Source organism: Gadus chalcogrammus, chromosome 5 (genome assembly GCF_026213295.1).
Source record: "Gadus chalcogrammus isolate NIFS_2021 chromosome 5, NIFS_Gcha_1.0, whole genome shotgun sequence".
Taxonomy (NCBI): Eukaryota; Metazoa; Chordata; class Actinopteri; order Gadiformes; family Gadidae; genus Gadus; species Gadus chalcogrammus.
In genome coordinates this window covers 2,032,428-2,060,327 of record NC_079416.1, presented here as the reverse complement: position 1 = coordinate 2,060,327, position 27,900 = coordinate 2,032,428, and the positions used below count along the sequence as shown (strand labels likewise).

The 27,900-nt window shown below is 42.0% G+C and overlaps 1 protein-coding gene across 1 annotated transcript; it reads left to right on the top strand.

Annotated features, from left to right (window-relative positions):
* The first annotated feature begins 69 nt into the window (after positions 1 to 69).
* gabrg1 (gamma-aminobutyric acid type A receptor subunit gamma1) lies at positions 70 to 20,948 on the top strand. Its single transcript, XM_056590682.1, has 9 exons — positions 70 to 184; positions 1,611 to 1,771; positions 16,563 to 16,630; positions 16,754 to 16,974; positions 17,561 to 17,643; positions 18,164 to 18,301; positions 18,430 to 18,582; positions 18,921 to 19,132; positions 20,543 to 20,948. The coding sequence occupies exons 1-9, from the start codon at positions 147 to 149 to the stop codon at positions 20,828 to 20,830; spliced, it is 1,362 nt and encodes a 453-aa protein (XP_056446657.1). The 5' UTR covers positions 70 to 146; the 3' UTR covers positions 20,831 to 20,948.
* Positions 20,949 to 27,900: the final 6,952 nt, after the last annotated feature.

The window sequence follows — 27,900 nt, the reverse complement described above, 5'->3', positions numbered from 1 at the left end:
ATGCCAATACAGGTTTAGGTGAATTTAAACGGAGAGCGCGTCAGACGGGTCGTTTTGTAACGTGGTGGTTGTTGCGTGGGGCTGTGAAACCGGTACTCGGCGTGATTGTGGCCAAGGCTCTGCAGCAATCTGTCAAAGGCAGAGCAATGGCTCCCTGGCTTGTGTTGGCTCTTGTAGGACTCTGGTGAGTACACCCCGATCAGTGTGATGCTGCAATATGTCTGAGGAGCTTTTGGTGGGGCTGCTTGGAGCCAGGACAGTCATCTAGTGGGGATGACAATGGAGAATTATTGCAGATGTTTTCCTCGGGTTTCGTTCACATAGCCTTGGCTACAATTATATTCGTCAGCAATTTACATAGATTACATAATTAGGTATGCACAATTCTGTTGTATAAGGCAACATTTGGTGGTAGCAGTTTGAGAGACATGTTTCGTCAGTAGGCTAAATTGAATAGTGTGCCTGTGCGCGTGTGTGTGACCTGATATCCAGTGGACAATGTCACCCAGTACAAATGAATATCTGCTCACAATGAATACATTGAGCGTAACCAGAACCAAAATACAAAGAGGTGCGATGTTTTGTTCCGTAGGATCTTGATTGCTTGCAACTTAAGGACTTTAAGTCAGAGAGGCATCACATGAGATACATTAGCGCAATCAAATAGGTGAACATGACAAACTAGATGAAACTGAACTCTAAATGTTCATTCCCATTGTCAGCTGTATTTCATTGTATCCATCGTGTAGGAGCCATTACACATGTCCAGTACAGGAGGCAATGCTTAGAGGCATGGTGGCTGTTTTGGGGATTCTTCCTCTTATCTTCCCTTGTATCCGTCTTGGATGCCATTCTGATGACACCCACAGTCTCAGTCAGATACATCTACCAACCAATAAACTGCAGAAATAATTTAAATGTTTCAGTTTTGGCAAATTCAACATAATTTCACGCATTCGACCCCCCTTTTTTCCATGTGACGGACAATGAAGGTCTTTTCACACACGTGAGGTTATTGAAGATTGCATTGCTCATGAATGTGACTCGTATTTGACTCACTGGTTTCCCTTGTAGGAAATGTGTTTGAGGGTATGAGTTTCATTTAACTAAACTCGCAGATCATTCCCTGATAAGAAAGAATGTAGCCTATTTGCATCTCATAAATCTGCAATATTCCAAGGTTCATTTTTACCCTCTTGATATCAAATCTTTATATACAGAATAGGGGTCAGTTTAAGAATAATACATTCTTCATTAAATGCAGCGGTGTGTTTATGCTCCTGATTCTCCCCTTTTGAAGAGAAAAGCAGTTAGGGAGACACTAGGACTGTATGTGTTCTCAGTTGTTCTCAGGTGTTCAGGTGTTCTCAGTTGTTCTCAGGTGTTCAGGTGTTCTCAGGTGTTCTCAGTTGTTCTCAGGTGTTCAGGTGTTCTCAGGTGTTCTCAGGTGTTCAGGTGTTCTCAGGTGTTCTCAGGTGTTCTGCTCTGGATCCTACTGGTTGTGGCTGAAGCTCCCAGTTTGTGTCCATGGGGCTGACGCTTCCCCCAACATGTGATCTATTATGTTTGTATTGTTTGTGTATTTGTCTTCCTCTCCTCTTTATCAATAGCAGTGCTTTTGGACCCAGCAAACAAGATGAGGAGGACTACGAGGACGTCCCCATCAATAAGACCTGGGTGCTCTCGCCCAAGGTCTACGAGAGCGACGTCACCTTGATATTAAATAAACTCCTCCTAGGCTACGACAACAAACTACGACCAGATATTGGAGGTGAGGACAGAACAGGGGAGTCTGTGAAAGGACAAACTGCTTAATTTGTCCTTGGGTGGTTAATTATCCTGACAGTGTAAAATTATTGAATCATTGACATTTTGCAGACTTTGGTTCGATGCGGTATATCTCTAGTTAGAGGTTTACTATATATAAATATAATACTGATACACGGGGTGAACTTAACTTTTTTAGTGAGTTACTCAGGTGATTAGGCCTACCAGAAGATGGTGTTTGGTACGCATCCCACACATAGCCCCACACGTAACATCTGATCTTATGAAACTTACCCAGTATCACAAAGGAGATTCCATTTTCAATACACAACTTTTTAAGAACAGCAGTGCTTTTTGTTCCACCTTTTTTTTTATCAAACGGCAGCTGCTCGACCACGGAGCGTTTGAATATCTCACGAAAGGAACGTTGCGATCAGCTGATTTTGCGCAGTTCTCCAGTGTGTCCCTCCAGTGTATGAGGGTTATGCCTTCTTCAGAAGGCTGACTGCGCAGGGGAAGAAACTGTTATTGTGGTGTGAAGTCCTGGTCCTTATGGACCGCAGCCTCCTGCAGGAGAATCTGAAAAAGACTGTGTCCAGGATGGGATGGTCACCCCTTAACAGACCAACACAAGTTAGCATCTGAGATTTCAGTGTGGTTTTTCATCCAATAAAACAGCATATTACAACATGTTACATAGTCAAATTAACTTAATGCCTTTACCTGCTTGTTAAGCATAGCTTTAAATCTAAGGTAGGCAATTTGGAGAAACCAGTAAAAAAATACATGAAATCCAATTGAAAAAATTTGTTTTCCCTCAAAAGCCATTTACCCAAAACATGTGAATAGCTTACTAGCTTTAGCAGAGGTCTGCCTAGCCTTGTGGGAGACACCGTCAGGTGCTGTGCAGGTAGACAGGTATGTACCAGGTCAGCACTTCAATCAGGGGTGTCAATCGTGGTTGTGCCATGCGGATTGTCTGTGTTAAATATCAATTTCTTTGACAGTAAAAACAATCACCACAAACTGCACATAATGATCATGGGCACACATTCATCAATGAGCGGTCTGAACTGTTACAAAAAGACTTCAGTGCTTTCAAACCCTCTTCGGATGTTTACCTTTCCTCAAAATATGGATAAGCATCCATTTGCGATAGTAAGTACCAGTGGCGTCACTAGGCTGTTTTTCGGGGCTAAAGCCCCGGATATTATTTAATTTGCCTTGAATATAGTTTTTCGGAAAAAAAATTAAAATCTATATTTATTGGTATATTTACTGGTTACTATGGAATGCATTAATTAAATTCAGTCTAGAAGTGATGAAATGATTCTAGTCACTACTGGTAGTTAGTTATTTAGAAAGAAACTTGGGGATCCCAGGGACATCTCAAAATAAAGTAGCATAGTCCTTCTAGATCAGGGGTCAGCAACCTTTTTTAACATGCACTGCCAGTTTGACATTTTCTCGTTAATGAGTGTGCCTTAAGCAACAATATATAAAAATGTAGCTGAATAATGAGACAGCGACCAAAAACATTTCCAGAAGACCTGGAATGGTACTATTTCCATATAGTCCACAATCATGCATCAACATTTTAAATGTTTCTTTGGTTGTTATATTTGCAACATGGGCTTACAAATTACAATTACATATGTCCCATCTTAAAACACCATTTTCAGAAACTCATTCAAAAACATATTTGCACTGTGAGAAATGTAAAAAACAAGAATATATGAGAATGTTGGAACCATCCACATCAATATCTTTAAGACAAGTTCAGCTTTGCAAAACCATGTGAAGGCGATGCATACAGGCCACTTGCAACAATATTTTAAATATTTTCTTCTCTATTACTCACAACATAGGTTTAAGAACTATTAATTGATCCCATTTAAGAACACTGCTTTCTGTAACTAATTAAAACATATTTTCACTGGGGCGAAATTCCCCAGAATAAAGTGCAAAAAAAAAAATCGTTAGTTATGATTTTGATGCCGCATTGTGCTGTGAATTTTTTAAATAATAATAATAAAATAAAAATAAAAAAGAAGGTTTTTTTTAATTTATTTTTTAAGTGTGCCAATATGCTGCCCCGTGCCAGTGGTGGCAGTCTGAACTGTTGCAAAAAGACTTCAGTGCTTTCAAACCCTCTTCGGATGTTTACCTTTCCTCAAAATATGGATAAGCATCCATTTGCTTATCCATATAGCCTTGTGGTTAGGGTTAGGGTTAGGGTTAGTTAGGGTTAATTAATAAGCTGAAAATCACATTTTGGGAGACAAGGCTTAAAGGGGTAGTTCGGAATTTTGGACATAGGGCCTGATTCCGAAGTGAGCATTGGTATTCTATATCACTGGAGACAGTTTTCAACACATTTCACATTGCTGCTGTCAAAGACAGCAGCAACAAGCCACAGTTGAGTCCTTTCTGGATCTCGCACTGGAAATTGGTGGAAACTTTGTGGTGCCCATCTGTACCGTTTATTTCTACAATTTCTAAAAGCACACTGAACCATCATGTTGCCTAGTCGTTCAATTGCGCTTCTGTCCCACGCTTCTCTGTTTACGTTCTTCTGTCGTGATTCGGTTACAAACCTAACCAGCGCATAGTAGAATTCCGCTTCTGCTGAGAAAGTAGTCCCTCGATGATTCATGCGATGCGAGGTTAGTTTTATTTCTAACATTATTCTATCAACACAGACATTTCAATCTATAGTCTGGCGTTATAATTGATTTACCTCGGGTGTACTGTGGAGTGGGTAAGACTGTTTTTAATAGCAGGCTAGCATTGCCCGTTGACTTGCGCTAGCCTAGCACGAGCGAACTCTGCAACTAGAAGGACTGAATGAAATGTGTTGAAAACTGTCTCCAGTGATATAGAATACCAATGCTCACTTCGGAATCAGGCCCTATGTCCAAAATTCCGAACTACCCCTTTAATATAATTCATATTCTCCTCATGCCAAATTAATGCATTTTTCTCTACCAATATGGCACATTTCCCCCAATACTGGTCTTTAATCGTGACTACCTTTCAATCGTGTTAGCCTGGTGTTGCCGACCCCTGTTCTAGATCTAGTCCTTCTGGCAAGAGAATAAACAGTTTAAAAACCTAACCAGACTGTTTACGACCTCAAGTGAATTAACCTATCCTATCCCCAGTCATATCCATATATATATATATATATATATGTTGACATAAGTATGTATGATTGACTGTGATGTATTCTGTACTGTATATCTGTTCCACACCACAAGGGGGCGTTATCAGTTTGGTAATAGATGTGATATGTTTGGTGACGTCATGCCCCCTATAAATATGAATGTTCTTGATTTGATCATTCTCTTGGCCCGCTCCCAACATGAAGGCTGGAAGAGCAGTTTAGTTATTTACTACAAAATAAATATGCCTTGAGGCTGAAGACTAAAGCTCGTCTCGTCTACTGTTGTTGCACTGTTGGACTCCTGCTGTGTTAGTAGTGCTCCTGCTAACAGGTTATGGGCCCAGTAACGACGACGATAGTTGCAACAACGGAAAGTGGCGGCAAACTTTAGCTAGTCAGCAAAAGTGTGTTAGCTAGTTAGCGCGGTAAAACCGGGAAGCTAACAAAGCTGAGGAGAATGGCACATCAAAAGGCAAAGTGGCCGATGTTTGACGGTAGGGCCGAAGAATATGAGCTCTGGGAAGAACGGATGCTGTGTTGTATGCACCGTATCAGGTTAAAAGAGACTATTCTGAACGAGCCTGATGGACCGCTGACGGCTGAGGAACGAGCCAAGGATGAGGAGCTGAATGCTGATGCTTACTGCTCGTTGGCGCCATTACTGGATAACGTGAGCTTGGGACTGATATTCAGAGACTGTAAAAACAAGGGACGCGAGAGTCTGCAAGTGTTGAGAGAGCACTACATTGGCAAAGGAATGCCACGGATTATTTCGTTATACATAACGTTAACCTCGCTGAAGAAAGCGGACACTGAGACTGTGACAGAGTACATTATCCGGGCGGAGCAGATCTTCACAGCGCTCAGAGGTGCAGGCGAGGCACCGAGTGAGGGGTTGATGATGGCTATGATTATGCGGGGACTTCCAGAGAACTACAAGCCGTTCACGCTGATGGTAACCCACGGTTCAGCGGAGGTGAAACTGGCGGAGTTCAAGGCTAAGCTGCGAAACTTCGAGACGTCTGAGGATGCTGAGCCAGTAGCCGAGATGGCGGGAGAAAGGGTGCTGAAGGCTCGCGCAGCACTGAAGAAAAAGAACAGCGGATCTTCGACAGAGATGGCGTGTTGGCGGTGCGGTGAAAGGGGACATCGAAAAGATGAGTGCCCAAGAAAAGTTTGGTGCGGTTCCTGCAAAAGCACAAGCCACAGCGACAACGCCTGCAGGAAGAAAGAGCGTGCACAAAGGTCCAGGTGTGCTCGCGCTGAAGATCACAGCGGCGGTGGCAGTAGCAGAGGCGGCGGCAGCAGCGGTGGTAACAGTGGCGGTCGGGCAGCGAATGGTGGACGGATCGAGGCGCGGGGACCCGCGATAGACGACTTCACATTCCGGGCAGAGACTGAGGACACCTGCAAGCCAGCGCAGCAGCGGCAGATTGAGGGAAAAGCGCTGATCGTCGACACTGGCGCGACATCCCACATGCTGAACGACAGGAGCCGGTTCAAGTCCTTCGACAGCACATTCAAGCCGGAGAGCCACAGCATGGAGCTGGCCGACGGGAGGCGGACATTCGGGTTGGCGGAAGGCAGAGGAGACGCACAGGTGTGTCTCACCGACAGCGACGGACGAACATGTACAGTGACTCTCAAGAACGCCCTGTACATCCCTTCGTTCCCACAAGAACTCTTCTCCGTGAAGTGTGCCACTGCGCACGGTGCCAAGGTACTCTTCGAGGAAGGTAACGATGTTCTTGTAGCGCCTGATGGTGCAAGGTTTAGCATTCAAGTGTGTGACAGAATGTATTACTTGCAAACCAAGTGTGATGACAATGATGTGTGCAATGTTAGCCATGATATTCAAACCTGGCATGAAATTATGGGGCATTGTAACTATGATGACATACTGAAACTGCAGGATGTAACCCTGGGCATGCACATTAAGGGTGCAAAGCGTAAGCCTGAAAAGGAATGTCATGTGTGCATAGAGGGGAAGTTTACTCGGACGAGAAACAGAAATGCAACAGACAAGGTGAAAACACCACTGGAGTTGGTAAACACTGATCTAGCTGGTCCGGTGACCAATGGTTCAATCGAGGGTTACAGGTACATGCAATCTTTTACAGATGTGTGCACAGGAGTAGTATTCACATACTTCCTCAAAGCAAAGAGTGATGCCGTACTGGCTACTGAAAAGTTCTTGGCTGACATAGCGCCTTATGGCAGTGTGAAATGCATCCGGTCAGACAACGGGACAGAGTTCACAAGCAGAGAGTTTAAGACACTCCTGCGAAAGAACAAGATCAGACAAGAGACGTCCTGTCCTTACTCCCCACACCAGAATGGGATAGCTGAGAGGGAAGGGCGCACTCTCTTTGAGATGGCAAGGTGTAAGCTCATTGACAGCAACTTACCTAAGAGTCTATGGCATTACGCCGTTCAGGAAGCAGCATACACCAGAAACCGATGCTTTAACAAGCACATAGGCACAACACCATACACAGCACTGACAGGGAAGAAGTGTGATCTAACCAACATGCACAAATTCGGGTCAGAGTGTTATGCGTACATACAAGACAAGGGTAAACTAGATCCCAGGTGTGAGAAGGGTCTTTTCGTAGGGCACGACAAAGGCAGCCCAGCCTATCTAGTTTACTACCCCACCAAAGGTAAAGTGCAGAAGCACAGACTGGTCAAGTTTATCACTAAGACCACATGTGACAGCGAGACTCAGACTCAGGACTTAGGACTTGACCCCATTGTAAATAGTGACAAGACCGACGCACCACAGCCCAGTGCTCAGAGCACAGACGTACAGACTGACAGTCCACAATCCCCAGAGGATGATGGCGAGGAGCACCAAAGGGTGACGCCACAGGCCCCAAGCAGTGGGAGGTACCCCACTAGAGAGCGTAAGCCCCCAAGTTATCTCTGTGATTATGCTACTGAGGATGATAGTGGTGATGATGACAGCACACTCACCAGTGTTGACTATTGCTACCGAGCAGTGTGCGGTGTCCCACTGACCTTTAAGCAGGCTATGACATCATCACAAGCAGGTAAATGGGAGAGGGCAATGGACGAGGAGATGCAGTCATTGGAGGAGAACCAGACCTTTACCCTGACAAAATTGCCAGAGGGCAGAAAGACAGTGGGAGGTAGGTGGGTGTACTCCATTAAAGAGGGCGGTGATGGGTGTGAGCAGTACAAGGCCAGATTTGTGGCGAAGGGGTATAGCCAGAGAGAGGGAATAGATTATGGTGAGACATTCTCCCCCACGGCAAATATGACCAGTGTGCGTGTAGTCATGCAAAAGGCAGCACAAGAGAACTTGGTACTACACCAAATGGATGTAAAGACGGCGTATCTACACGCACCCATTGACCGAGAAATTTACATGGACCAACCTGAAGGTTATGAAAAAGGGGAAAACAATCTAGTGTGTAAATTACAGAAGTCAATTTATGGTTTGAAACAGTCGGGACGTAACTGGAATGAAATGTTACACAAATGCTTAGTAAATGACAACTTTACTCAGAACCCAGCAGATCATTGTGTGTACACAAAAGAGTCAACGCAGGGAGGGAAGGTGATTATTGTCATTTGGGTGGATGATCTCATCATCGCAGCAAACAACACAATAAGTCTAGAGCAGGTGAAGGCAATGCTTTCCACCAGGTTTAAAATGAAGGACCTAGGCAGGCTGAAACACTTTCTAGGCATAGACTTCAGTCAGACTGACGATTGTGTAACCATGTCACAACAGAGGTATACTGAGAAGATTCTCAAACGATTTGATATGCAGGAGTGCAGAACACGTGACACACCATGTGAACAAAAGGTTGATTACACTGACGATGCACCAAAGATGACTGATGTAAGAAAATACAGGGAAGCTGTAGGTAGTCTCATCTACTTAGCTACTTGTACGAGACCTGATCTATGTTTTGTGGTAAGCAAGTTATCACAACATTTTGCAAACCCCACAGAGGAAAACTGGGTGACATTCAAACATGCACTGCGTTATCTTAAAGGTACTACTGACAAGCAGCTGACTTTTAAGAAAAGCAGTGATGGTTTAGGCCTTTGGGCATACAGTGATGCAGATTGGGGTGCAGACACCAGCGACAGACGGAGCACGTCTGGCTACTGTGTGAGCATGAGCAGTGACAGCTCACTGGTATCATGGAAGAGTAAAAAGCAACCCACAGTAGCGTTATCTACATGTGAAGCCGAATACATGGCTTTAGCCCTAACAATACAGGAGTGTATCTATCTAGAGCAATTACTGAAGGGTATGGATTCCTATGAATATGTTCCAACTGTTATTCATGAGGATAACCAGGGCACTATTGCACTTGTGAAGAACCCTGTGTGCAGACAAAGGTGCAAACATGTTGACATCAAGTATCACTTCATAAGGTCAACCATTAAAGATGGAAAGATGACACTTGTTTATTGTCCAACAGATGAGATGGTAGCAGATGCTATGACCAAGCCTGTCTCAAAAGTTAAACTGAGGAAATTTTCAGGAGCCATGTTTGGTGTAGGCATCTAATGAATAGTAAATATGTTTTTGATTTAATTCTGTATTTGTTTATTCTGATTGTTAAAAGCTGTACAGGATACAGGTCACTCATAAGTGGGAGTGTTGACATAAGTATGTATGATTGACTGTGATGTATTCTGTACTGTATATCTGTTCCACACCACAAGGGGGCGTTATCAGTTTGGTAATAGATGTGATATGTTTGGTGACGTCATGCCCCCTATAAATATGAATGTTCTTGATTTGATCATTCTCTTGGCCCGCTCCCAACATGAAGGCTGGAAGAGCAGTTTAGTTATTTACTACAAAATAAATATGCCTTGAGGCTGAAGACTAAAGCTCGTCTCGTCTACTGTTGTTGCACTGTTGGACTCCTGCTGTGTTAGTAGTGCTCCTGCTAACAATATATATATATATTAGGGCTGTAACGATACGCGTATCAAACCGAAAATCGCGATACTCAAAGCCACGAACCTGTCTCGCGGTGTGAGAAGGCAGAAGCGCGATATGCCCTTTCTAACTCTTCGGTCAAATTGTCCGATTGAAATTTGCTAATAATTTGTCTAAATAATAGTCTGCTGACAGCGCCCCCTCCTATCGATGCCGTAAATATGTGACGAGATGCCCTCTCTGTGATCACAGCTCTCCGTGGCTACGGACTAGGATTGCATTTCTCCACAGCCGTCGAAGTCCTCATATGCGATATGAACGACATTTATCCAGAGTGGGCCAAGCGCGAAAAAAATTGCCTGTGTGATCCTGTCTCTATTGTTTTGTGTGATTTGACTGGCAGTTTGTCTGCTTATAGGTCGGAATGAAGCGGCCACCGATTATTGACGGGATGGGTACTTTATTCTACCGGACTCGTTCGCTTCTTCACTAGACACACGCGCTACCGCTCGCTCTCCTCGCTCGTCCACTCACTCGCTGACGTCACTCACACACGCATACGCACACTGCCATTCTCGCGCATACACATATGCTACTCGCGCTATGCCTCGTTATTGCGACGTTCATGTTTTTCCTCATCTATTGAAAGTTAGGCTATTAAACATGTTGCATTCAATACGGCCTGATTATGTCATTATTTAAGCTACATAGCCTAATAAGAAGCGCTAATAAGGATATTTGAATAAACCAACCAAACAGTTAAAGGGGCCCTATTATGCCTACCAGCAAAAAGCATCCTCCAACTGCAATCTTTGGTTATTTCTTTATTAATTTAGCTATACTTTAATAGTATTCTTTCGGTTCAAATCTGTTCAGTGTTCCAAATTATTTGTTATTAAATGTTACATTAAGATAATTGGTATTTAAGCGTTGTTTAAATAAAATGCTTTTTAAATTTAAAAGAATCGTGGGATGTATCGAACCGTGGGTCAAAAATCGTGATACAAACAGAATCGTGAATTTGTGTATCGTTACAGCCAGGGCTGTAGTGGAGGGTAAACGCACATAAACGCTGTTTACGCACCTCTGGAATTTAGGAAATAGCGTTTACGCACCTCTAAATAGCGTTTACGCACCTCTAAGTGGCGTTTACGAACTTCAAAGTTCCCTGTGCCTTGTATTCTGCCATTGGAATAATCTGAAATAAATTTAGTATCATTTTAAAACACCTAAAACAAAGTTTCAAATTGTTGAACAAATAAACCAGGGTATCTGCAGGTTTCAGCAAGTCAAATTTAAGACTTTTTAAGACCTTTTTAATACCACCTTGAATGAAATTTAAGACCTTAAACACGCAATGGTGGGGGGGATCCCGCTGTATTACAACCCAAGCATAGCATGTGTGTCACTCAATGAGACTCATTCAAGTTTACTTTCTGTCTGTTCATTGAACATAAAGTGATAGTCCAGGGCTCCAGACTAACTTTTTCCTTGGGTGCACTGGTGCGCCTACATTTTTAATTTGGGTGCACCAGCACGTATTTATGGTATTAAATTGCCTTCAGTAAGACCTGGGGGGTATACCACGAACCTCGTTGAACATACCCAGGCTTTCTTGGGAAAACCTGGCTCGACAGAGCCGCAACTCTCAATCACAGTTAAATGGTACCACGACGCTCACTTTAGATTCAATTAGTTGAACCAGGTTTTCCGCTTTAGGTTCAATGCGCGTTCACATAAAAGGGGCGTTTCTCGCGTCATTTGACTCACCCTTATGCAAAATAAATCGCGCAAGAGCGGTGTATTTCATCCAAGGCGAGCAATGTATTATTATGAACTCCTACGAGGAATTCAAAGTTCAAATCACAGCCAAAGGGAACACGGTTGCCCATAATATGGCTAGGGTGGCGTGCTTGTTGGCCTTGTTGACGCTGCAGATTCGCTCGTTTCGGATGAAAGGCGCTGGTCCGAAGCGAGTTATATACGCCGTTTTGTCCCTTCCAGCAGTAAAGGTGCTCGCGATTTGAGAGTCAGGGAACATCAAACCGAAGAGATCTCCTATCCCCTCATTTGAGTTGTAGGACTGGTGCTTGACCACTGTGTTTAGAATCCACAACACCTCCGCTTTCAGTGTTGGTGTCGCACCAAATGCTACCCTCAGGTCAGTGCTAGCAGCGCGGACCGTCTGCGGCGCCACCGCCGCAGCAGAGATGCAAAACGTAGAAATGGCTGGGGTCTGTGTGTGGCTCCTGGCAGAGGTTTTATGTTTTTGGCTCTGCATATGGCTGACGACAGCCTTAATCCCCATGGTGCCGAGCTTGAATGTAGGCTACTTTTGCACGGAATGCATCTGGCCTGTTCTGGGTTGGCAACGGACGCTAGCCAACCTCGGAAACGGACGTCTTCCAGCCAACTGACGTTGAACTTGCATTTACCCATTGTTGCAGACTAGCTAGCAAGCGCGCAGACATCCGTTTATATATGCAGCTAGCAAGAAAGTAGCCCCTCGTACATCTCCTTCCCGAAAAGTCCCGCGAGAAAATAAATAAATAAAATAACCCTGCCCCGACAAATTTAAGACCTCCGAGTTATAAATTTAAGACCAGCATATGACATTTTTGACGAATTTAAGACTTTTTAAGGCCTTAAATTTAGAAAAATGAATTTAAGACTTTTTAAGACTTTTAAGACCTCCGCGGACACCCTGTAAACGCTGTAATCTGAATCATTTTCATCTGCGCTGTAGGCCTATGCTATTATGGTCTGTGACCCTCCAATCAGTGCCTTGTGGCTGCGGCGGCGACACCAATCAGGATCCAGGAAAATATGTAAACAGGAAGTATGTAAACACATGGCCCTACGCGTTGTGGATTATCATGCCTGCCTACCTGTCATTAATAAGCCATGGATATCAGGCGATTTTTGAAGAGACCTTCGAGTGCTCCCACTCCAACAGAAGCCCGAAAAAGGCCTCAAGTACAAAGTAAGACTGAAGATGATCAATTCACAAGAGTTGTTTTTGTGATTTATAAATCAATTTTACTTGACGAACTATTAAATGACTACGAGCATTCAGATTGGCCAATGCGTAGTCATGCTATCCGTGTACTGCCCCTGTCAAGGTGAGCGAAAGTCAGTCAGAGTTTTACTATCCATATCAAACTTCGGTTTTGGCGTATCAACTTCGCTATAGCTCGGTCGCTATGTTAAAGCCTCAATTTGGAGATGCGAGGTTGGCGGTTGCAGCCGTGGACTCCGCGGCTGAACCGTGGATCGGGCGGATGACGCGACAAAAATATATATTTTAATTAAATTCGGGTGGTTGGCGGTTAAATCGATACAAATATTTATCAATATTTTTATTTTATTATTTATTTTCTTTTAAGTTATTTTCCCAGCAAACTGGCCTGTTCCCCTAGACTAGAGGAACCGTATGGGGAATCCAAGTTGAAACAACTTGCCCAAAGGTTCAGACTTGATGACAGAAAAATTCTTGAAGGCTATAGGGATTTTAAGGATAACTCAAGCATCATTCCAGAAAACCTTGCACCACTCCTGAATATCGACCATCTCATTCCAGTTAGCACTGCTGAGTGTGAGAGGGGGTTCAGCTTAATGAACATCATAGTGTGTCCCCTGAGATGCAGTCTGCACTTCATGGTCACAGTGTCGTCCTTGATGTTTATTCAACTGAATGGCCCACCACTCAGCCACCACAAAGTTCAATCCAACACGTATGTGAAGTCCTGGCTGGTGAAGCACAGGGGAGCCATGAACCCCAGAACACACCCCTGCAAGGCAGGACCTGACGTGGAGGACATGAGGCCCTCTGGGCACTACTGTGAAAAGCATGCATACTAATACACACACATACACACATGCCATAGATATAGTTCTTAATCTACACATACCTTTCTTTACTGTTGAAATTTGAATAACTTGAATAAACTACAAACACATTCATTGACTGTCATTGATTGATTTAATATGACTTTAATTGATAACATAATGGAATATAGCCAGGCTAGCCTTACAGAGTCGCAACACTTTGCGTTGCGTTGCGTTGTGTCGAGGTCGGTCTGATCACAAAATTCATAGTTTACCCACCTCTAATTTGACCACTACAGCCCTGGTTACAGCCCTAATATATATATATATATATATATATATAAGCTCTGTCTCACTTGTATTTATTTTACTCTGAAATAACTTGAATGGGACTTTAGGTGTTTGGGGATAAGCAGGACAGCAGTCTGGTAGCTATTTAAAGCTATACTAAATATCTTATTCTGTTTATCTAGGTTAAGCATTATGAAAAAATTTGCATGCACAATAAATACATACAAAACTTTGCCATGCACTATAAGCGCATTTTCATTTTCCCATTGGGCTAAGCCCCGGATGTTCATGAAACCTAGAAACGCCCCTGGTAAGTACTTGGACAATGAGTACTAAAAGTAGTAAAATGCCTGCCTAATATATTAATTTGTGACAAGATGTAGACAAGATAGGGCCAGCCCTATCTGAAAGAAGGGATTTTCACTGAAAAATTTTAATTTATAAAACAATCATTGGGCTAATGCCACCATATCTCGCCTCTCTCATAAGCTGGAACCGTAACACCGTCAATACACGCTCCCTAAGCTTGCTTACATTACATCTGCCACATGCCAACACAAAACTGGGGAAGACAGCCTTCTGTTTTAAGGCACCCTTCATTTGGAATGAGGTTAAAAAATCACCAAGGTTGTGCTCATTTATTTCACTTAGGGAATTCACAAGTCTTATCATATGTACACCTGCCTTCTCCTGCAATGATTGTTACTCTTGACCCAACCATTGTATTTTACTGTATTTATTTTATATGCATATTAATTTTATATTTATTTTCTTTTTTTCTTTCCAATGTATTAACTCCTGTTGTACCCTCGGCACCATTGAAAATGAGGATCTTAATCCTCAATGTGTCTTCCGAGGCCTAAATAAATAATAAATAAATAAATAAATAAATAAATAAATAAATAAATAAATAAATAAATAAATAAATAAATAAATAAATAAATAAATAAATAAATAAATATATTGCAAACCAGCTCTTATTTGCCGATGTTTATTAGCCTACTGTAGCTGCTAGAGTAAAAGAAAAGTAACCCTGCTAGATAATGAGTGAAGTTTTTAATAGGGATGCACCCAATATTCGGCCACCGAAAATGGCCCAAAACATAATGTTCGGTTTCGGCCGAAGGAGTAAAAAGGCCGAAAATAATACACCGATCATTTTTTCATTTTTGATAAAAAAAATAAATAAAAAATAAACAAAAAAGACAAGAAAGTTTATACAGGACATTTAATTGTTTGATTTATGAAATGGTGAAAAATTAAAGTAAAAAGAATGAAAAACAGCAAAAGCCACATTCGGTATTCGGTTTCGGCTTTCGGCCAACTGTTTCAGTATATTCGGTTTCGGTTTCGGCCAAGAATTTTCATTTCGGTGCATCCCTAGTATTTAACAATTATTGTGCGGTAACGGTTCACAAATAGGCCCTAACCTCTCCTCTGATTCATTTGATGGAACAAGAAGTAAGGCGGCCACAGCTCTTCAAATTCGTCTTGGCATTGGCCGTAGGTTATTTTTTCAATACTCATAATAATGCAAATCCTTAAATTGATTATTAAATAATAGAATACACAAACATTCTTCAAATCTAAAGGTCGGTCTGTGAGAATATATTGCCAATTCAAAGTAGAATTTAATGATTTATTACTTAGGCGTGGAGTGTTTGATTCATATTTTTTGATCATTAATTGGATTTCTTGCCCAGATACCAGATCTGTTTCCTCCTTCTGTCATCAGCTCACATCAAGGTGGACGTGCGTTTCTATTTCTTTTGCTACACGTATGTCTCGACCAATGATGTGGCTCGAAGCTGGGCTCTTGAAGAGCGTGATTGGCGAACACTAAATCAATACAAATACACACTCTGCAAAGAAGAACAGTCAAATCAACACCGTGCAGACTAGCCACTTTAGAAATACACACATTAAAATCCCCTCCTGAAAGCCTCCCTTTGATATTCTATCTCCGTAACGGAATAGGAACCAACTAACCTTGGCCGCTTCGCCCCTTATAGTGCGGTCGGACTGCTGGGTCTCAGACTAGTTCTCCAGAGCCCTGAGATAACACAAGGCCAAATAGCTTTTCCAACATAAGAGTATCTCCACTGTTCATGTACACCTCATTAGGTTCAAGGTTTATATTATTAAAAGGCTGCAAGCTCACCTATTTAGTAATCTCTCTCACATGTAAAATGAGAATACTGTTCTATTTCTGTTTGCTGATAATGGCTGAGAAGTTCACATGATATATAGCACCTATTACTGCACATGAGTCAGGAGGAAATTATCCTGGAGAGGAATATTGATCACTCCATCATAAGCCCAGCCCTATTCTTAGAAAGTAGACTCTGTGGGCCCTGCTGAAGTGATTTAAGCTCAACCATTGAAATTAGCCTAAAACCTTAAAAGTGAATGTCGGGATGTATTATTCCTTTATCAAAATTTCAGGCATAAATGTGAATCATCTAATAATTGTGTGTGTGTGTGTGGTGTGTGTGTGTTATGTGTTTAAAAATGGACAAATACTGATAAAATAATGATGCTGAAATTAAAGAGAGCATCACGACTGCTGTGTTTCAGTGCGACCAACAGTCATCGAGACGGCGGTGTACGTCAACAGCATCGGACCGGTCGACCCCATCAACATGGTGAGCCAAACCCTTGTGTCATAATACGCCCCGAGGGGAACACTTAAACATAGCTACCTCTTGGACTGATGTGCCTCCTCCGCCTGCTGTGCCTTCTGCTGCCTACTGATGTGGGCATCACAGGAATACACCATCGACATCTTCTTCGCCCAGACGTGGTACGACAGCCGCCTCAAGTTCAACAGCTCCATGAAGCTGCTGATGCTCAACAGTAACATGGTGGGCAAGATCTGGATCCCTGACACCTTCTTCCGGAACTCCAGGAAATCCGACGCCCACTGGATCACCACTCCGAACCGTCTCCTGAGGCTATGGAGCAATGGCAGAGTGATGTACACGTTGAGGTGGAGTAGACCTTATATATGTTGGATCAGGGGCCATTTGTGCAAAATATCCTCACAGAGCCATTTCTTCAGTTTTAACGACTGTTAACAATGTTGCTGTTATTGTTTGTGCCGCTGTATACATACTTTTTCTGTTTTCGTGTGTGTGTGTGTGTGTGTGTGTGTGTGTGTGTGTGTGTGTGTATGTTTCTTCTGCTATGTTTTCCTTCATGAACTAGTTATGGCTGCCATTTAAGGACAATACAAAAGGGAAAAAAATATGAGTTAGAAGGTAGCATATCCGTCCATTTATGTATATAATGTTACAAATTCTGAGGTATAGAGATGTTTAAGGATAGGTAGAAAAATACATTTTTAGGCTTTAAAATTATGTCAAAAGGATACATTTAGATATATAGAGAATTAGTTATAAAGAGGTAAAGGGTTGAACCAAAATATATGGTATGAGGAGCCTCTGCAGGTCGCTGGGGACAGAGGTGGATTGGAACAGTGCTGATGTCGATCCCAGAATATCCTTTAAGCTCTAATGACTAAGGAATGATTCTGAGACCTGCTTTCTTTTTGTCACCATTTCTGTTTTTGTCAGGTTGACTATTAATGCGGAGTGCTACCTTAAGCTGCATAACTTTCCAATGGATGAGCACTCCTGCCCACTGGAGTTTTCGAGCTGTAGGTGTCTGACATGCTTCCCCCCCCCGCCCCGTTTTAATCCATCATCTCAACTTCAGCTTCAAGTAGCTTACAAGGGGCCACAGTGTGTGGACAAGTGTTGACGGCTACAGCCCTACAACACACCCCCTCGCTCATTACCATCGCAGAGGTTTTGAAGATGCCCTGTCATGACCTGTCACTGGTAAAGACCTTGGGCCTGTCCGCTGAACCCTGTCACCTGTTCTGACTCATCTGTGCCATCTGTAACTTATCATTTGTCTACACTGTGCTCTGGCTTTCCATGTCTTGCCATGTGCTGTCATTTTCCACATGCGCCGGTCCATGTGGAAAGTACAAGTCCATCCCATGGCATTGTGGATGGAGATCTCCTCCGTCTTGAATGTCTTTTATTTTCCTTTTGGTGCCATTGACATTTACCAGTGCAGTTGTATTGCTGTCCTTTGGCTGGAATACAGATTGTTTGAGTATGAAACCTGGTCCCTGGTGTGCCTGTGTTTGTTTCTGCTGACATTTCCAGATGGCTACCCAAAGAACGAGATTATGTACCGCTGGCAGAGGAGCTCGGTGGAGGTTGCTGACCAGCGCTACTGGAGACTCTACCAGTTTGCCTTCGTAGGGCTGAGGAACACGACTGAGGTGGCACACACTCAGTCAGGTGAGACCATACATGGGTTGGTGCGTGGACATCAGAGTGTGATGGGAGCAACGATATTGATCATCGGTTGGTGCGTGGACATCAGAGTGTGATTGGACCAACGCTATTGGTTGTTTCAATGTTTTTAGGGGAATACGTCATCATGACCATCTTCTTCGACCTGAGTCGGAGGATGGGATACTTCACTATCCAGACGTACATACCATGCAGTATGATTGTTGTCTTGTCTTGGGTGTCCTTCTGGATTAACAAAGATGCAGTACCAGCCCGCACATCTCTGGGTTTGAATTTTTTTTATTTCACACATATAACTGAACTCAATCTGTAAAGGAGCTTGATTTGATGTTTCATCCAGAGATGGAGCTCTGTGGATTCTGTTTATCTGTGTATCCTCATCACAGATATTTAGAATAATTTTGAAGTCAGTTTCTATGATAATAATATATAATATAATAATAATCATCATGTTTATTATTAATCATTTATTTCATACACATTGTGCAATAAAAAAGTTATAAATAATAGATATTTCTTATTAGTACAATAAAATATTATTATTAACAAAAATACAAATTGTAATAATGAACATATGAATAATAGTTATAATATTTATTGATAGGTATTACCACGGTGCTGACCATGACGACCCTCAGCACTATCTCCAGGAAGTCCCTGCCCAAGGTGTCGTATGTGACGGCCATGGACCTGTTCGTCTCTGTCTGCTTCATCTTCACCTTCGCGGCCCTCATGGAGTACGGCACGCTGCACTACTTCACCAGCAACCGCACCAAGAAGACCAAGGTCAGCAACGCACAGGTACTGAAGACAAAGGTCAGCAACGCACAGGTACTGATGACCACGGCCCACAATGCACAGGTACTGTTGGATGAGAATACTGAGGTCCACAATGCACAGGTACTGTTGGATGAGAATACCGAGGTCCACAATGCACAGGTACTGTTGGATGCAAAGATAAAGGTCTAGAACACACAGGTACTGTTGGATTAGAATACCAAGGTCCACAACACACAGGTACTGCTGGGATGTTGGAATAATCAGGAACAAGCAGCAAAGAAGACATTGAGCTTTGGTTACTTGAACATTTTAGGAAGAACTAAACACACCTTTTTCAGGGAAGAGACCAAATGCGTTTTTATTTAAATCAAACGAGTCATTTGTTTCGACGAATAGCAATCTGAATTGTCCGTGTGCTTACGGAGTAGGTGACTATTTGATTTAGTGATTAATAAGTTCGGAGAATATTTATGGTTAATGTGGTAAATCAATAATAATCTCCAAACCAGCCAACCATCACAAAGTCAGGCTTGCAAAAAACTGAACTTGACATTCTCTCCGCTGCTGCAGAAAAATCCTAACAGAAGGCATTTGAGGGATGATTTAAAACTAAAACATTTCTATAGTCTATCTTTAAATTTGATTAACTTCATTAACATTTATGAAGAAGTGTAACAGTTATATCAAGCCAAAGTGTAATCGATTAAACCATGTAGGACCATAAGTCAGTCACAGAACTCTGTAATAACAATAACCATAAAATTAAAAGTTTTCTTTAATTTTGCAAGAGATGTGCACGTGTGAGCACATGAATACCTACTGATTTTAACTCTCCCAAAGTTCTGATGGTGAAAAATACAGTGAACAGAGATGGCATTGGATGTAAAACCAACTACCTATTGAACAGTAATACCTAATACCTGTGCTTTCATCACCTTACACACAAACAATGATGAATGTAACCCTGTGCATGCCAAGCCCCCGGCACGGTCAAGGAAAAGACGGCATTCAAAATGACATCAGCATTATATTCTGTCAGCATTGACACAAATCGTGTCACCTGGTGGTTCTGCCCATGCCGACAAAATGTATCCCTTGTGAAGTAGAGGTGTAAAACACACATACTGTACCATATATATGCTACCAAACACATAAGGTAGCATTTTGACCCTATCAACACATGCTACCTTATGTGTTTAGTTTTGATCAGCAAGACCAATGTCCTCTGTTAGACGATGCTCCCACGACAGATTTGTGTTATTTTACACCAAGACTCACTTCAGGTACACTGTAAGATTATGCGGAGCATATATTGATACTGTATTATAACGTTACAGAACCACAAGGTAGCACAGTTTGATCGATTGTGCATCATTGTCCATGACGCTGGCCCCAATTCCCTTAAGCATTGTCATCACTAAGCATCTCTCTGTCTGTCCCACTCAGCACCACAAGTCCACCAGCCTGCTGAACATCCGGCCAGGGACGTCTCTGCTGCACATGAACCACATCCTGCCGTACCACGAGGAGGACGACGACTACATGTACGAGTGTCTGGACGGTAAAGATTGCGCCAGCTTTTTCTGCTGCTTTGACGACTGCCGTTCCGGGGCCTGGCGGGAAAACAGAATGCATGTGCGGGTTTCCAAGATCGACTCGTATTCAAGAGTATTTTTCCCCACAGCCTTTGGTCTTTTCAACCTGGTGTACTGGGTAGGATATCTGTATCTGTAAAATAAAAGAACGCAACAAATAGGATAATTGCCATGGACACCCTTATATAAAGTCATAATTTCTTTACTCTCTGCTGACGTGCTTCTTCAAAAGATTTAAGAACAGGAAGAGAGATGAAATGCAGCATCATTGAGGTATGACGGTTGTCGAAAAACGTTAAAAAATAAATATATATGATTTCATTGTTGTATGGGTAATCCCATCCCATTATTTTCTTTTGCATACCAATAAATTGTCTAAAATGAATTGATTACTGCATTAAAATCTTAGACAATTTACTTGTAAACTTAAAAATCGATCATTATTGTCTTCAGCATCCCAGTCAAAAATCTTAAATGTCTTTTAATCAAAATCTTGAATCCTTGAAATGTCTAATCAAGATAGATGCAGAATCTGCATCATAATGGTGTATATATTTGGACAAAAACCCACTATGTGTACAATTTCATCAGATAATATCTTTGCAGAATAGCAGCTGTCTTAATGGTGCAGTGTGTATTTTTTTTTATTGAATATAATAATCAGAAGGTTGTTTTAATTAGTATATACTCCCTTGAAATTAGAATCATTATTTTTCTTAGTTTATAATGAGCCCTTAATATCTGCATGGGGGCGGGGGGGGGGGGGTCCTATTCCACAGAGCCGCCATGTTGGTACAGTATCCCAGAAGGGACAAACAGCCCTCGAGGGGACTCCTTGCATTTATTGTAATCATAATGGTTACTTGTCTGCTATGACCTATAGTTTTACAGACTAAATAACTCAGTACAAATTAGAAATCTTTCAAGGAACCTCATCCCTTGACACTTGGATCCTCTATGCTGATTTAGACTATGAAATCATTTTGAATTCCTACTGGTACCTTTCAGGCCACCGTAGCTCCTCCTGGTCGTTGGAGAGGGATGGAGCAGAGGGAGATTCAGTTGGTTGCACTGCACCTCTTAGAATGTATCGATACCATCCAGCAGCAATAACGAAACACAAAACAAATGGCCATTAAATACAGCAGCATGACAGAACTGAACTTTTTGCTTCACATTCATCTGAAATCATATTTCTTTCAAACTTTAGAGTAGGTATAGTTAAATATAGTATAGATTATACAGCTATACAGACTGTATATTGCATGAGGTAATAGCAGCTCGATTTACAGGTAGGTGTACATGTACACACTGTTAGCAAATGTCCATGTGAAACTCAAGACGTTTTTTCTGTGTGCAAAATGAAAAAATATGAACACGTAGCTGTAGAAATGTGACCAGCATGATAAGACCTTTAGACCTCCAGAACGCGACTGCAGGCCTATCCGCCTACTTTTTACAGATGCCAAAGATACTGAACCATACGTTTATGTCAATATTTGGGATCAGATCTGACTGTGTCAAAGCTAAATGTGCATAAAGAATAGAGAAGAGCTATGAATCCCAATCAAAGTTATGTTAAGAATCCATACCCTCCTCCCCCGAGAAATAATAAAAAGTTTAACAGCCAGTGAAATGTGCAACATTCATAATTATATATATTGTAACTGTAAGTTGACATGTTATGGGAAAGCCCTGTACACAATATGAGAGCTAACAATGCTGCCTTACTGTAGCAGTCTGCTACAGCCTGTTATAAACCTACCTTTTCATATAGCATTTTATCACTGCATATTGCTCCTTCTATTTTCTTATTCCATTTAATATATAATGTTTCAAGGAATTAGCAATTAAAAATGAATATGTGTGCTGCATTATAGTATCTTAGCAGTCTAATATATCCTTACAACTTTTTTGTGTGTTAAGGAAGAAAACATGATTTGCGTGATACATGCATGTTTTGATCCTTTTGTGATGTGGACGGCCAATGAGTTCATTCTTGCATTTCATAAGTTAGTCCAGCTGTAATCATTTCCCAATTGTTTTGCTACATATTTTCCCCGCACATGTATTTAGTGGGGATGGCAACATGCTTGTTTACGGATGCTTTAATGAAGCTGTATACTAAAAGCTACACATCGCTGCAAATATGCAGCCTAAGGAGTTGGTTCCAGTTATTCAATAACAAAAAGGTGTTTCCTAAGGGAAGCACCCTTATAGGGGTGTACGAGCTGGGGAGTGGGCTATAGTGTTGTGTTTTATGTCCAAAGTATTTTTGTAGCTTTTCCTGTGGTGCCCTGCATTATTCTGAATGAAGACCGGCAGTGACTGTCCAATATCAAACCACTGAACTTAGTAACCTGCGTTAGAGGTGAGTGGGAGACAAAAGTGAATGTCAGCCTAAATAGATCAAACAAAGATGGATGTTTGGGCTGCAAAGATGTGGTGATGATTGGTGGTGAATTATTGTGTTGTGTTGCCCTTTTAACATGTTAAATGTTGTTGTTGAGAGATGTAGTATGTTTTTTGCTGTAAAAAGTCAAATCCAAAACAAGGGAATTATATAGATATTGGGTAGTGCTTTGTGTAGTCTACTGTCCTTAACTTGGATTTTCTTTAACACTACACTTGTGACATGGGAGATATTTTAACCTCTATCCTTGGGTACTTCCCTCCAAGCTCCAAAAGTAAATGTGAACAGTCTGGGCTGAGGCATACTGCTGTATAGTCACAAACATCTGGGTACATCTTTCAGTGAGCACAGACTTGGTTCAAGTTCTCACATGGCTGTACTGCATTGGGAAAGTATAAGGTCATTAAGATAATAATCGTTCACTGTTCAGTGCTGCCTGTCTATATTCAGTGTACTGTTGCCCTCCTAGATCCATGTGTCACCGTGGTATCTTCTGCTACAAAAATAAACGTTGTTCATGCAATGACCTTGAGCACAAATGTTTGAAGGACCATAAGGGAAAATAAGGAAAAGTTTGTGTGTATATATATACACATATATACACACAGGCACAAAGTAGCTCCATGTTGCAATGAATTATATGAATGGAACATAGCAATGTTGTCTGCGCCATACATGATTGCTATTAATGACCCAAACATAACTCTCCATATAATCCATTTAATATATATATTTCCCTCAAGCCATATTGATTTTGTATACGTCTCAAATAATCTTCTGTCAATGTTCTTATTGCCAACTCCATACACTGTGAGACAATAAAGCAGTGCCTATAGAGGTCTAAACCGTGTCCTTGTTATGCTTTACAAATGAGACATGCTTTAGGAATGAGAAAAAACACTCAGGGACCAAAACACTTATCTCACATACACATACAAAATAAATATGATAGAATTATTGTTCTATTTCATCTGTCTATTTCCTAAATAATATATCTAAAACGGGTTTGTATGCATGCATGAAGACCCCTCAATTGGAGTATGACTTAATTATAAATACTGAGCTTGTGCAAGATAATATTTGGTCGAAAACAAGATAAGTACCAATGAAATATGTCTATCTATCTAGAAAGATCTATAAATCAATATAGATAGATAGAGAGACAGATAGATCAGTAGATCTCGCTCCTTTTAAGGGAGAGTGATTGACAAGGTTGTAGCACCCCCCTGACCTTACCCTGATCCTCTTGCGCCCTCCCCCCATATAAAAAAATAAAAATATTAATAACAATCCCACTCACACTTTTGTTATATTGGTTAAAGGTGTCATTGCATCATGTTTCATTGATTTTGCAGTGGTCACTAATGGCAATGAATGCCCTCAGAGTCGGTTTTGGTGAAAAAAATATCAAAAAATATTCATGGCATGCAAATGTCTCACCTCTGATTGCCAAGATCGCGCCCAGAGGCCTATATATTTTGTATTTGAACTGCAACAGTGTTCTCGAGGAGACTACGCTCAGAGCAGCTGGAACCGACCAACAGCAAGAGGAAGGAGGAAAACGGGCTGAAACAAAATTTGTTATTTTTTCTTCCTATCGGCCATGTTTGATTGTGTTGTGTTGGTTATTGAACTGTTAAAGGTTGGGTACGCGATTTGCGAAACGCCAGCAGATTTTGAAAATACACAACTCAAATGGTCCTACCCCCTCTCCTTCAACGCTGACTCTGACTCCACCCATTCCAAGTACCTGGATGCGCAATCATGCACGAGCGCGAACAGAGATTTCTGAAAACGCCGGTTATGTGTTGTCGTATCAACGGGGAGAAACGGGATTTTAGGTTCTGAAGCGTCACATTATGCACCAGGAAATGCTTAACGTCATGTGAGCGTCCGCTGTACCGTATTGGTCCGAATATAAACACAAACCCCATTGTAATACGACCTGTATTTGGAAAAAAGATTTGAAGACCAGATCTTGATTTCATGAATAAATAAATTGTATTAATTGAAATAATATACGAAAATAAAAAGGCATAGAATAAAACACTGCATTGCCCCTAAACAGTAGTGCAAATAGGCCGTACTGATGTGTACACCAAAGACTTCCTGACACTCCTCTGCCCCGCTGTGTTCGCTCTGGCTGTGGTCGCTCCGAACTGTTTCGGCCCGTGGCAAAGCGAGTCATCCTCGCTGCTGTCCAAGGCATGTTGAGACGCAGCATTTATTTAATGCTCATATGTGCTGAAAAAAGGTCATATGAAAAAGTGTGAGGGTAGCGGTGGTGCGCTAAACTTGTTCTGTGAGCAGCTGGATGTGAACCATGGTGTGAAGGAAGTGAACACAACGATCGATTTTCAACTGTGCGCGCATGCACTGGTGTAATTGAGCTGCGCTGCTATATATCTTTTTTATCAATGTGACGAGTTGCGAGTCTTGTGCAGGCCGGTTTTTTTTTTTTTCCAGCACCCCCTGCTGAGAATACGTTCTCGCGGCTATGGTTGCACCAGATGTTATAAACATTAAACGGTCACATAAATCATTACTATTTTTAGAAAATGTATGTTTGTTTCATATAATTGTATTGGAAGTCCTGGTTTTCACTAGGGTTGCCGCGCTGTGGACATTTTCACACCGAGTAATACACTCGTCTCAACACCGGTATTACCGAGTATAAACGGTATAAACTTTGAAACTAGGTCAACCGCCACACAAGCATCGGTTTTTAGACCCTTCTCGTCCTTCAGTTGCCGCCAACGTTCAAAAGCAGCGCCTAGGATTATTCTTGATTTCAGTTTTTCTCTTTCAGCGTTTTTATTATCAATTACTCTCTGAAAAAGAGTTTTCCTTCTCTTTGCTGGTGGTGGTGGTGGTGGTGGTGGTGGTGGGGATGGTGGCGTCTTGTCTGCCATGGAAATTGTCTTCTACTGCTAGGTCCAAATGTGTATTAACTAGTTCCAGTAGATACCGCAGGATAACAACAAACAGGAGCTTGCTCTGGGTCACGAGCTCTGGGTCACGAGTACTGCACGAAGGGGTCGCGCGCGGGGCGCGGGGGAGGGGGAGTGCAGTACGACCGTTTGATTGACGTACTTACTGTCCAATGCAACGAGGTGGCAATCCAAATGATTGGCTGGAGTTTTTCGAGCCCTGCCCGTTCCACAGATGATTGACAAGTTTAATTTTCATGTCAGTACTTCTGACTCAGTGGCTGTAAGCGGGTTATGATAAGGATTTCAAGTGATTTTGCAAAAATGGCCAAAAAAGCGAATTCCGTACCCAACCTTTAACCAGCGAACTTGGGTTATGTTTATCAGCGTTACTATAGAGATTATGACGATAGCTAATGCAACGGGGGTCCGGGAGTGTGCGGGACCGAACCGCGCTGCCTGTATGACCACTGTTGAAGGCCTAAACACACCGGCGCCGACCGGCCGCGCTATGAATCGTCAGGCAACGCCCAACTAGGCTTCACGCCTTCACGCCAATGTTCTATTTCCTAGCGTCGCCGCCGCGACTTTCCGTCTCGTAAACGGTCGTTGCCATTTGAAACGGTCGATGCCATTTCCGAACATTTCCGATTGCGTCCGCTCTCCGATCTTGAATTGATTAGCCGCGTTGCCCAATCAGCGTTGAGCTTGACCCGACGTCACTGGCAGAGAGTAGTGAGCTTGGACAGAAGCATACGGCCGACATCTTTCTTTATTCTGTGTGGAAATAGTAACATAGTTACGCCATTAAATGCTTTTATGGAAACATTTTAACGAGAAATGTGCATTTTACTTTCATAATGTTCGCTCGGTGAATGTGAAGGATGTGTGGTTTGATAGTTATGACGAAGAGGGAACGCTCCGTTCACTTGCATGGACAGAGTCTCTGGTTACTAAGCAATCTCAACGTCTTGGCGGACTATATATCTGCTGATCAACACTACGAATGCTGGAAACACACCAGACACACCATGTGAAGTTATTTAACCCGATTATTGTTATTTATATCCGAGCATATCAGTCTTTATCATGGGTGTCTTTACGGGGACAGTTGCTGTTGGCATCTTACATTCAAAGGCCAACTGTGAATAATGTACTTAAGGTAATCATCCTTAAATTTTATTGATGAATAGCTGACAGATGTAAGTTTATTTTATTCAAATATCATCCCTTAAATTCAAATGGTTGCTAAGCAAAAGAGCCATTATAGCAAAAAGTGTTGCAACTGTCCCAGGTCTCCTCTATTCAATCAATCATTATGTATGACTGGCATAGATAGTTTCATAGATGTTTTTTTTTGTTTTGTTTTGTTTTGTCTTGTTTTTGTTTTATTTATTTCTTATTGCTTATGTTTATTTATTTATTTATTTATTTATTTAATTATTTTTTCCACAATGTCTTGTTTTTTTTTTTTTGTTTTTTTTAAATATGTATGATGACTATATGCTCTGTAAGGTGACCTTGGGTGTTTTGAAAGGCGCCTCTAAATTAAATGTATTATTATTATTATTATTATAATTACTCACGGCAACTGAGCGGAAAAAAACATTCCACCCTGTGCTGTTTTTAACTGACTCCAAGAGCGGACGCAATCGGACATGGTCGGAAATGGCATCGACCGTTTCACGAAGCATTCGGAATTCAAGATCGGAGAGCGGACGCAATCGGAAATGGCATCGACCGTTTCAAATGGCAACGACCGTTTACGAGACGGAAAGTCGCGTCGCCGCCCCTGAAAAAGCGCTTTTTAAAAGATGGTTCGTACATCCCGGGTCCCGTAGGCACCTCTATATCTACTCCTCACCA